Consider the following 12,231-nt stretch of genomic DNA (forward strand, 5'->3'; position numbering starts at 1 on the left):
TCTAGAGGCAAACTTCAGCTCTGCCATTTGTTTAGGGAGCAGGGAAGTGGTAGTTTCTGTTCTGAGCAGTGTAAGGACCAAATGTATAGAAAACTTACATTATATTGTCTAGGATATATTAATTGCTGAACTCATTAGATTCCTTCTAATGTTAGGGTCCATCCAATTTATCTTTACAATTTAGTCCTTATTGTTTCAAAAATTGCAACAACCATTTTTATTAATAATTTAGTGTTTAAGGGCCAGAACACAGTAACTTCTGAAGGCTTTGGAATAAGGAGGCAAACTTAGATTTCATTATGCAATGAACAAGCATATCTTTGTATTTTTCTTTACTGTAATGTCGTTGTGTGTGTGAGAGAGAGAGAGACAGAGACACAGAGACAGAGAGAGAGACTATAATTAGGGAGAAATCAAGAGGACATTACAAACAATACAGAGACAAGTGTTGGCAGTGGTGCAGAAACCTTTTACACTCTGGGGGAAATGTGCATTAGTACAGCCCTGATGAAAAATTATATAAGAGATCTCAGAATTAAAACTTGGACTACCACTGAGCCCGGCATCTGTATGAGGGAAGTGCAGGCACTAAGCAGAAAAATGTCACCCTTTGATGTTTCTCCTGGCATTATACACTGTAGCCAAGCTTTGGAGTCAAGTCATAGAAGTGGATAAATATGTGAAGAAACTGTACAAACTGCCCCCATATATGACTCAGGGAACACACTCCAGTCCACTGTCCTCAGACCCTGAGGTTATTAGGCTGCAGGAATCCAAAAAAGAGTGTCCGAGGAAGCCAGGAAGCCATTTCACTGGCTAGGCGGGTTCTTACTTGCTGTTGTTGGCTCTTTCCCATTGGAAAGGTGCAGAGTGTTTTCTTTTCCAGAGAGATGGTGCTATTAGAGCTGTTTCTCTTTTCTTTTATAGGAATTTCGGGAGGTAGACAGCCATCTTAGGTAATGCTGGCATCATTGTTCTTCTAATGGAATGAATAAATCACAGAGTAGGTTTTGTAAACAAAAGCTCACAGCCCTGGCTGTCCTGGAACTTGCTCTGTAGACCAGGCTGCCCTGGAACTCAGAGGAATTCACTGCCTCCCAAGTGCTGGGATTAAAGGTGTGTGCCTCCAACACCTGACCCCAAAGACAGTTTTATTAAAGTTTGTGTGTGGGGAAGTAGGAAATGCAAGTTGAAAATCTGACCATTTGCCAGGAAGAGGGGAAATGGAAGGGAAGAAACACACACACACACACACAAAACAAAACAAAACAAAACATCCGCTTTTTAAGTTCAGCCTGGTGGTCAGGGAAACGAAGATTAGGAATCCATATTCAGAGGGCTCTGAGTGCCAGGCTTCTATTGTCTTAAGGCAAAGAATTGCGTGAGGGCTGCATGACTGGCTGGGAATAGAAACAGGAGAGTGTGGTGACATACTCATTTAATCCAAGTGCCTGGAGACAGAGAAAGGCAACTGAGTTCCAGACCAGTCTGGACTATATATGGAGTTTCAGGTCAGGGTTCCCAGAATGGGGATTGTCTAGTGAAATGAGGAAAGGGCCCCAAAATATTGAGCCCCTCTCCCATTTTGCCCTGTTCTCAAATGAAGCCTGGGTATAGGCTGTCGTCTGATCCTAGTCTGCTACTTTGTATGCTAATCTCGATGCTTTAGTCTCTAGTCTCTGCTCCTCTGCCACACCTGCATTAACACCTTGAGTGTCCCCAAATGTAATGACAATCTAAGGGCACCTTTATTTTGTACTCAGAATCAGAGTCGCTCCTGGAGAGTAGTAACGACAAAGAGTGAGGAGTGAGGCCTAGGCCTCGGATGTGTAGGGTGTCTTAGTTGTAGGCACGTTCTCCTGTGCATTGATAATTCTGTCTACCTTGTGACATTGCTGCAGGAATTACCTGCATGGGAAGTAAGCCATAAATACATTTCAGTGCCCAGAAGCATTACTTGGCTTTCTTAATTACCCACGAGATGCTAAATTAGTAATTTCATCTTCTTTCCTCTTTCCTTTTTTTTCTAGATCAGTATGACTGTCATTTCCTTATATGTAGGTTTTTGCCTTATGTATTTTCTCTAAAAATATTTGTTCCAATTAATGGAAATTAGTTTGTTTCCAAGAGTGCTTACTATTTAGAGTGCCACTTTTTCCTTCATTAATGATGTGTTTACATGTATTTATGAGGAGCTTACACATCCTTACTAGGCAGTGACAGGTGTCTACTCTGCCATGTCATTTGTTTCTTCTCATGGCACACTGTTTGCAAGATGATGAGCTGAGTGAGTCGTTGGCGGTTAGGCAGGTTTTAGCAGGAAAAATGTCTGGTTTGGATGCAAGAGGTGTTCCTTTAGGCCTGCATTACTTAATTAAAATAATTTGTAATGGAAACATTTAGGAGGGTAGAAGTTAAAATTTTTCTTTTCAGACCAGCAGATGCAGTGAAACTGTAATTATCTGTTACATAGTGTTTCTGGTGGCTGGAAATGCAATCCATAAGCCTTAAGATCAATCTTGAACCCAACTGTACTGTTCTGCTTACTCTGAACTTGTTTTCTGAATGTTGAGCATGTATTTCATTCTACTTACATGAACTCCTCATTTTTACTATAGATTTTGTGACTCCTGTTGGTAGTCACATTGGTTGTGGTGATTGGCAAAGGCTGTGGTTCACACTCTTCTCCGCTCTGTACGCTGGTCTCCATTAGTAAAGGCTGTGGTTCACACTCTTCTCCTCTCTGTAGGCTGGTCTCCATTAGTAAAGGCTGTGGTTCACACTCTTCTCCTCTCTGTAGGCTGGTCTCCATTAGTAAAGGCTGTGGTTCACACTCTTCTCCGCTCTGTAGGCTGGTCTCCAAGGCTGTGGTTCACACTCTTCTCCTCTCTGTAGGCTGGTCTCCATTAGTAAAGGCTGTGGTTCACACTCTTCTCCTCTCTGTAGGCTGGTCTCCATTAGTAAAGGCTGTGGTTCACACTCTTCTCCGCTCTGTAGGCTGGTCTCCAAGGCTGTGGTTCACACTCTTCTCCTCTCTGTAGGCTGGTCTCCATTAGTAAAGGCTGTGGTTCACACTCTTCTCCGCTCTGTAGGCTGGTCTCCAAGGCTGTGGTTCACACCTCTTCTCTGCTCTGTACGCTGGTCTCCATTAGTAAAGGCCATGTTACCTTCACTCTTGGTGTTGGTGGAGCTGGCTAATTGTGTTCTCTCACAGGTCTAGCACAGCCTCATGGCACAGCACCTTTTAAACACTATTAAAGCATGGCGTTTAGAAGACCACTCAATCGTTGGCTGCGACCCCTTTATGTGTGTGCTCAGCTTGTTTCAGCTATTTTAAAAACAGCTGTTCAGCCATCTAGAAACCATGCATGTGGTCCTTGCTGTGCCAATACTAGAGGATGGACACAGCAAAGGTGTAGGGACCGGCATCTGTCTTCCCTGGGCCCCATTCTTCTTCTGGGGAGTAGAAGACTGTGGGTCTGGGCAGCGGGAGGCCTGGGGTCTGGGTATGCTTTAACTTGGTGTTGGATACTGAACTGTAGTTTTGGATTGTTCTAGAGCTACAAAGTTAAACTAGAAAAAAAAATGCTGCCCTTCAAGAGCTCCCTGTTGTAGGGGCCTTTATTGTAAATGTGAAACACCAGGTAGAAGTTGCTTCTGTTGCGTTACTGCCATGCCTTTGAGTGCGCCATCTGCAGTCCTCGTGTTGACCTGCCCACTTTTCACTTTCTGTGCACTGCCCAGTCTCCTTTCCTTTAGGATGCTTCTGCTGCACCAGCTGACATTTAGTGCAGTTCCCTATTTGTTACTGAACTGTCCATCACTATTTCATGCTGACGTTAAGAACCTGGCCTGCCTTCTCGTCTCCACCTTACTCTGCCCAGCATTCTGTGAGAACCCAGGGCCAGGCACCAGGACCTCTGTGATCGTGAGGTTTTGTAACATTATTAGAAAAGCGTGAGACCTTAGTAAAAGTTGGGATTCGCAGTGTGTAGATGAGCACCCTTGCAGTGATGTCTCCTGGGGCTGCGCCCCTCGCTGAGAAATCCATACTCCTTTGCCTAGAATTCTTCTTCACCAGACCTTTTAAGAATTTAGGCCTGAATTTTTCTGATTTTTAAGTAATCTTGCACATCTCAAAGCAGTCGCTCCTTTCTGTAGCACTGGTACACAATATTACGTTTGTCTCTGCCTTGCTCTGTAGATTCTCTTCATAGATAGTTCTCAGAACTTAATAGGCTTTAGGTATATGCTAATTGGTATTCTCTTAGTACAGGTGAATGTCAGTTCATTAAAATATTACTGATTCTCCAGGTTCTCTGCATGTAGTCTCCAAACCTCTCTGTATTTAAGTGAGATGCATTCCAGGTGGATTCCGCTTCCTGGTTCCAGTGAAGAAGCCCAAGAAGAGGACCCTGTGAGCTGTGAAGAGCTTTTCATTCCCAGCCAAAGTGTAAAACTTGAGTGTGGCCATCTCTTTATACATTTTACTTACAAAATTTATTTATTAAAAGTGTTTTTAAAATTTAAAACAATTCTCTAAAACTTAATTTAAATTTTATACTTTTAAATTAATAATAGTCAGATAATTTAAAAATACAAAGCTACTCCTTCCCTCCATGCAGCATTTTACTTTGGTTACCATTTTCTTATTTACTGTAGGGAGATAATGTGTATACACAGTGAACTTATATCTTTGGGTATGTTTTTAGAGGATTTGTATATATTGATATATTTTATGTATTGGGTAAAAAAGAGGCCATTGCTTCAGAAGCTCTGGGCCAGGAAATTAACAGATTAATAAACAGTATTAGTTGCTCTTCTCATTGCTTTGACCAAATACCTGAAATAGGAAGAGTTTATTTAGCCCATCGTTCTAGGGAATATAGTGCATTCATGTAGCATGGTAACACAAGGCAGCAGTGTATGGCTGCTGGTCCCTTGTACCTTTGATCTGCGAGTGGAGAGCGCATACAAAGTTAAGCACAGTCTAAATTCTCAAGCCCTCCCCGACCCGTGACCCACTTCCTGCAGTAAGACTCCCCATCTCCTACTCTTCTACACTATGCTAAAGCATGCAAACAGTGGAGGACCAAAAGTTCAATCACAGGAGCCCATGGGGACATTTCACATTCAAACAAAGCACAAACTGAGACTGAAGCAGATGTCGTTACTGGAACCGTTTCTGAAATAACAGCGGTATGGGTCTGTGACTTGAAAACAGCATTACCTACCTCTGTATTCTCCAAAACCTCCATCGCATGTTGGTTTGCGTCTGAGTGGGAAGGTGGCTGTGAATTCAGTGAAGGTGTGTGATACCAGGTGTGAGCTGAGAGCAGTGAAAGTCAGGGCCCCAGTGCGTCTTTCCAGGAACTCTGATGGGATCCTTGCTTGCTGATTTCATTTTTATAGCCAGCAAAAGGGACACATGAATCTGTGGGGAGCTTCAGGAATCTGAGCTACTTTTCTGTCCTGAGTAGCATAGGCTAGGCATCCACTCACAGACAACTGTCTTGGTTTTGCAGGTTGTCTGGTACCGTTGTACACCCCCCCCCCCACACACACACACATTGTATTTTTCTGGATTTCTCAAAAACATCAAAACTACTCATAATCATTAAATAAACATACAATAAAATTGTAGTTGATTGCCTTACAGAGATGAGATAGTTCAGTAGTTCAAATGATTGTCTTGAAAATGTGAGGACCAGAGTTCAGATCTCTAGACGCTCATATAAATGCCACAGATGCAGAGACAGGATCCCCAGAGCCTTTTAAGTTCCTCCCTCATCCATACTGGAATTTCAGCTGGCTTGTTTTATACAGCTAACTGCAGCTACTAATGAAAGCTAACCAGTAGTGAGAAGGTTTCTTTGTAGGATATTAATTTATGTTCTTTGGCCAACATATGTGATATCTTCAGCAATTGGGTCTTGCTTTGTGGCTCTGGTGGGCAACCAAGAGTGCTGCTGTAGCCTGTGTTGTTTTGGAGACCTCTGGGGAGATGCCTTGTGTCTGGTGATGCAGTTTTTGTTTAATAGCCATGTCTTCCTGGAGCAGCACTGGCCATTTATGCAGACTTCTTCCATTTGAACTACTACTTAAAAAATACATTTTTAAATTATCATACTAACTGGTAAGCTTCCATAAAGTGTTTTCATAACCCTTAGCTTTGGTTAATTCATCTCCTCCTACCCCCACCCCCTTTTATAGTCGTCACTCTTAACCACCACTGTGTCATGTGTCAATAAGATAGGTTTCCATATACTCTTCCTCTGGGTTACTCCAAAGGACTTAGTGCTTTTTATTGAAGAATAAAAATTATTACTTTATCCTACCATTGACTCCGAAATTTTCCAGCTTCGTGTTTATTTATGGGAAATGCGTGAGCGTTTCTCACCTACTGATCCTTTCCTTCCCTCATACCCTTCCCAGCACTCTAGCTCCTGTTGCAGTGTCTCCTGGCACCGTCAGACCTCTAATGCCAGGCAGGTACCCAGCATCTGCCTGGAGTTGGAGGAAGAGTGGGACATGCGTGCATACTCCACCGACTGCACCCACAGTCTGCCAGGACAGAGAGGCAGAGACACAGACAGACAGACAGACAGACAGACACACACACACACACACACAGAGAGAGAGAGAGAGAGAGAGAGAGAGAGAGAGAGAGAGAGAGAGAGAGAGAGGGAGAGTTAAATAAGCAAGCCATCCCCCTTTGTGCACTGATGTCATCCCTAGCTCTTGCTCTTTCTCTGAGCCTGTCTCTTGCAGCTGTTGGGGGTGAAAGGTCATAAAAGTACTTATAGTGGAAGCACCTGAACCAGGGGCTGTAGACGATACACAGATTGGCAATGTATGCTCTTTCTAGACTCTGAGCCTTGCCTGTGGCAGGTGCTGGACGACAGTAAATGTTTGTAGAAATAGGATTTCCAAACCAACTTAGAGACAGTTTTTATAAAAATTACAAAAACTTGAAACAAAACTATGATTAAATAATTTTCCACCTTCCCTTTCCTCCCTTCAACCCCCCTTATGCCCCTCCTTGTTCTTCTGTTTTGTGTCTTTGAGCCAATTCTTGACAGTACAGGCTTTAGAATGCCAGGCAAGAGCAGTTCCTAGGGTGCTGGTGCTGAATAATGCTGATCTGAGCTCCCAGGGGGCTTAATCATTAATTTCTGTTTAATTGTTTGATTTTGTCTTTGTCCATTTTTCCCTTTGTTTGCACGTATAGGTGAGGGCTGCTTTGAGAGCTGTGCTTTGTGCCTTTTTCATCTGTGAAGATTTCATTGGTAGAATAGGAGATGTGTCATTACTAGAAAAAATGATGTCTGCATTTCTGCCTTTGGTTTCCTTCCACAGTTAGCTAGGCCTGTGTCACCTGCTTCATGGCTCTCTTTTTGCCTCCACAGAAATAGAAAAGTTTCAGAAAGGAGAAGGCAAGGATGAAGAGAAGTACATTGACGTGGTGATAAACAAGAACATGAAGCTGGGACAGAAAGTGCTGATTCCTGTGAAGCAGTTTCCCAAGGTAAGGCGTGAACCGTGGCTGCTGCTGTCCTGGAGCCCGGGGAGCAGAGGCTATTTGGCTCACATACTTTTGAACCTATTTCAAACTTTATAGTGAACTTAGTGATTTGATTCTTTTGCTTGTTTGTTTGATGTCAGAATAAATTGTGGAGTCATGTCATCCTAGCCAAGTACACAACCTGCCTTTCTTTCCAGTTTCCTCATTTGAACTATGAAATTGAGTGGTTTAGAACTGTGATTGTTTGTGTGACACGCATAGAACCGTGTCAGGCATGTGCATGCGTAAGCTCCTGTTGGCACAGACTTTCTTTCAGGTATCATGTGTGGTCTTATATAGTTTTATTCATAGGTTTATGTAGTGTTCATTTCTTTGAGTTGCAGAGAGAGAATCCTTACCCACTGTGCTGGGGCTAGTTTAGACAGTTTTCACTTTGATGATATTATACATTACATTGCAGGAATGTTGTATTTATTACAAGTCATTTTCTGCAGGTAGGTTTATTTGTCAGGCCAAATGCCAAGTATTGAAATGGAGCTACGTTCAATTTTTCAAAGAATTCCTGTTCTTTTTCCCCCTGATGTAGGATGGTGCCTGCATCTAAAGCCAGAGTATATGGTAACAGGCAGCCTGAGATCTTTGCAGATCTTCTGTTCTAACCCTTTCGTGGTTTCTTCTTTCAGAATGTGCGTGTTTTCTGTTGCTTTCGGGGCTCATAATGGTTGACTTTGATTTTTTTGTTCATACATGGACAGTTTATGGTTGACGCCTGTAGGTTTCACACTGTGACCAGCTTTACTCTTTACAGAGTTAGGCAGATACATTTTTATATAAATAGACAGTGTGGACGTTACTAAGCAAAAATGGCGCATGGAATGGATAGGATGATGAGCAGACACAGCAACTCCTTTTAATAATATTTGGGTACATGATAATAACTTTGAAATTGATACTTTGTTATATATGAGTTCATGTGTAGAGTAATACATAAATATAGTATCTTAAAATTAATATTCCTTTTCAGTATCAACTTTGAGATAGGAAGATATGTAATTTCTGTGGATAACAGATTCAGGCACAGTGCATTTGTTTACAGTGTCTGTGGCAGGCTGGATGCCTCCCATCAGCATCTCCTAGCCACCCTGTGCAAGCAGCTTTGTGTAGAGCTGCTAGTGGCAGTTAGCTCTCGACTGGAGGAGAGTGGAAGACTGTCCCTCAGAGTAGCTGTAGGGACAGTGCAGTTCCTTATGGGGTTGATACTGGCTGCAGGCCTTGAGCTTCTGCAGCAAGAGAGAACTGTTGGGTGTGGAATTCTAGTTTATAAAGAGCCTTAAACTTAATGAATTATTTTCTCTTGGCACTGGTTTTGTGACTGACATGTGAGGGTCTTTCCTGAACTGAGTTTGTTATGGGAAAACTATAGCGTTTCAGTTATTGTCTCAAACTCACTTGAGTGGGAAATTCAGGTGATGAGAGGACAGGAGGGTCATTTGGGCACATTTAGAGTATTGCTTTGAGGAAGGTCATCTCTTGCAGAGGTCATCCGTGCCAGGATCACAAGTAAGACTTGCTGACCTTTGGTGTTTTCTCCAGGTGCTGAGCATGGATGTAGATCAGATGCATTGGAAATTACAAGTCATTTATTTCCTTTGGTCATAAATATTATTTCCACAAGATATGCAGATTTGAATAGAAGACATGAAGGAATTGGTTAAGGGTGAGAGTATAGTGTCTACTGAAGCTAGAGGGACTGCATACTTTTCTAGACTAGAGTGACTTGAGCTTTCTTAGAGGATGTGGGGTTCTGTTTCAGGAAGCATGGCCCAAGCAATCTCGTGCTCAAGGGGATGCATTAAGACAGGTCTTAATGTTTACTGACTTCTTCCTTTTTTTCCCCTTGGAGTGGATTACAGGCAGTTTCAGATCCAACTATTCAGTAGTTTACCCCATGGAAGTTGTTGGTCTAGTGTGTGTATGTGGTGAATATATAATGCGTGAATACATTAAAGATTGTGATTTTCAGAGGCAGCTTCTTCCCCAGAGGATTTATGTGAAACTCTTGTTTTAGGTGTAAAACTGACAGTGACAGTTTCCTTGTAGAAATAATATGGTACCATTTGAAGTTAATGATCTCTATTACTTTGTCTGGGGGTTAGTTTATTTGTGGGGAACAGCGCAGTTTTTATGAATATGTTTTGGGACCTGATGATAAGCCCCAGCTTGAGCAGGCCCCCTGTGGTCCTTCACCCCCACTCATACAGTGTGGTTCCTAAAAATGCGTGGGAATACAGTGCTACCTATGGTCACATGCAGCGAATTGGCCCTCACTTTAAACACTATCATTTCTCTGTTGTAACATGAAAAATCCTGACTTCTAACATTTTGATACATGCATTGGTATCACCTTGCTATACAGTTGATCACACAAACTAATTCCTCCTGGTTAACCAAAACTTGTTATCAGCATCACCCCTGCCTTGCCCTCCCCTTCCTACCCACTCTTTCTGTACTCAACCTCTTTTAGAGACCACACAGGTCATGGGGTTTGTGTCTCTGTAGCTGGTGTATTTTATTTAGCATAAATCTCTTTCTATTAGTCTATGTTGTCACAGTGATGTGATTCTTTTTATTGTGTCACCATGTTCTATTCTGTATATATCTCACTTTTCAAATACTTTATTCCCTGATGGGCATTTTGGTGGTTTCTATCCTTGGCAGTTGTGGCTAAAGCAGTGAAGTTGGGACCACAGGCCTCTCATTAAGATGCTGATGGGATCAGCATCTGCATTAGAATTTGCAGTGCTCTGATGGAATACCCTCCACAGGGCTGTAGGGAGTGAGGATTGGAGCCACAGCTGCAAAGGTTCCATCCATCCTGGTGGGCTGGGGTGACAGAGCAGAGCAGAGCAGCTCCCACTGTGGGGCCCAGAAGCAGACACACAAGTGGAGATGGAGAGAGGAGAAGCAGCATATCTGTACCACGTGACTCCATTTTCCACACTGTAATATCTACCATGAACAAAATCCTGAATGTTCACGCAAACAAGTAATGCGTATAACTGCACTGCTGTTATAAGCTGCGTGAAGTATGTATGCTCAGAAGCCTGTTTGCAGAGTGGGAAAAAGAGTTGGTGTTAGGAGCTGGTGTGACTTTGTCTTGTATGCTGCTCTTGTGTCCATCAGCCATGAGCCTGTCACTTCTTCTCTAAATGTCCTGCCAAACACCTGTTGACTCTTCCATTTGGATGCAGTGTAGACAGACTTGATGGCCGAAACTGAGCCTGTAGGTGCTCGTGACTGTTTTGAATCTTTTCCTCTTGTTTTGTTTTCTTTATTACAGTAAACAAGTACTGCAGTTTATTTAAGAGTCTGTCCCCAGCCCAGGATGTAGTTTTTGCCTGCTCGCTACCCCTTCATTAGCCCCCACCCCAGTCACCCCTCACACGTTTCCTTTCTCCACTCCCTTCACCTTCCCTTCTCTCTGTCTTGTCTCACTTTTTGGGTGCTGCCCTCCCTCACCCACACCGGAGTAAGAGCCTCTTATCCACATCTGCTTCTTGCCTTTGACTTTAAATCCTCCGGTTAATCCCCTGCTTTCTAACCCAGTATGATCTTTGATTTTCTGAATTAATGTTTTCCAGCTATCTTACATACATCTTCCACTGGCAAATTCAACTGTGATTGAATGGTGATGAGAAATATGTAAGCTAGGAGTCTCTAAGTGTGTGTCACCCGCATGTCAGTCACTGCCCACATCTTTGCCTCCTTGCTCATAGAATCTGGAGAAATTACTTGTAATCCCCATTGATTTTTTTTTTTCAAAGATTTGGTAATGTCTGAGTACACTGGGTCTCTACCATTTGTGAATCCCATGTTAAAAGCAACACTCGATGGAACAGTGGTGTACTTTGCCACAAATAATAGTTATATTTGCTAGGAAAAGTAAGACATTGAAATAATAGCATTTATTGGCAGCTTAAATATGTTGCAATAATCTCAGCAGCAAAGAAAATTGACATAAACTGTTGAATGGCACCATTAGATTTGAGGGGCAAATAAGCTTTAATTTATATAAGTATTTACTGAGAAGCTATTATGCAGGAAAGATAGAAAATCGAAATAGGTTTTGCATAGTCTAAGAGAATTTATAATGTTAACGGTGGAAAGCATTCATCTTATTAAATAATAGAGGCTGAAGGCTGAATTAATGTCAGAGGTGGTGGGCCAGAATCTGAAGGAGTGATGGAGGAGACGTGGAGAGTGCCAGGTGCAGTGGGACTGTGACGAGAACACTTTCCTCAGCTGAAATTATCTCTGCATCCAGTTTATTCTGCTGAGTCCACACCCATTTTCTTCATTGATTTTTTTTTTTCAACCAGTGGTAGTACAGCAGTGGTATTTTAAAGATGTAAATGTGCATTTTTATAAACCTTCATACATGGGAGGTATAGGGGCCTGGGCACGCCTGAAGTGATGATGCCCAGAAGGTGCTGATGGTGGCCATCCATATGAAATACCCCCATCCATGGGCCTGCTTCACCTGCTTCTTAGTCTATTGGTTTCTCAAATTAGTTTTTGATGTGTACTTTATACTATGTTCAAACACCAAAAAATTACCTGAAGCCTCTTTTTCTTTAACATAATTCAGCTTCATCTGTAGAGAATATGTTAACATTGTTTGATCTGTACCTCAATTGTTTTATATT

General features: G+C 42.4%; 1 protein-coding gene across 3 annotated transcripts in view; it reads left to right on the forward strand.

Moving 5' to 3' along the window:
- Positions 1–12,231, forward strand: part of Khdrbs3 (KH RNA binding domain containing, signal transduction associated 3) — a 142,629-nt gene that overhangs the window by 43,327 nt on the left and 87,071 nt on the right. For all 3 annotated transcript variants that reach the window (XR_009058490.1, XM_057792628.1, XM_057792629.1), the window contains exon 2: positions 7,410–7,528. Coding sequence is in view for 2 of the 3 variants with exons in the window: in XM_057792628.1 (XP_057648611.1) it covers positions 7,410–7,528 (119 nt within the window). In the remaining variant the exon portion in view is untranslated. The remainder of the gene's footprint in view (positions 1–7,409; positions 7,529–12,231) is intronic.

The sequence above is a fragment of the Chionomys nivalis genome, chromosome 17 (assembly GCF_950005125.1).
Source record: "Chionomys nivalis chromosome 17, mChiNiv1.1, whole genome shotgun sequence".
Classification (NCBI taxonomy): Eukaryota; Metazoa; Chordata; class Mammalia; order Rodentia; family Cricetidae; genus Chionomys; species Chionomys nivalis.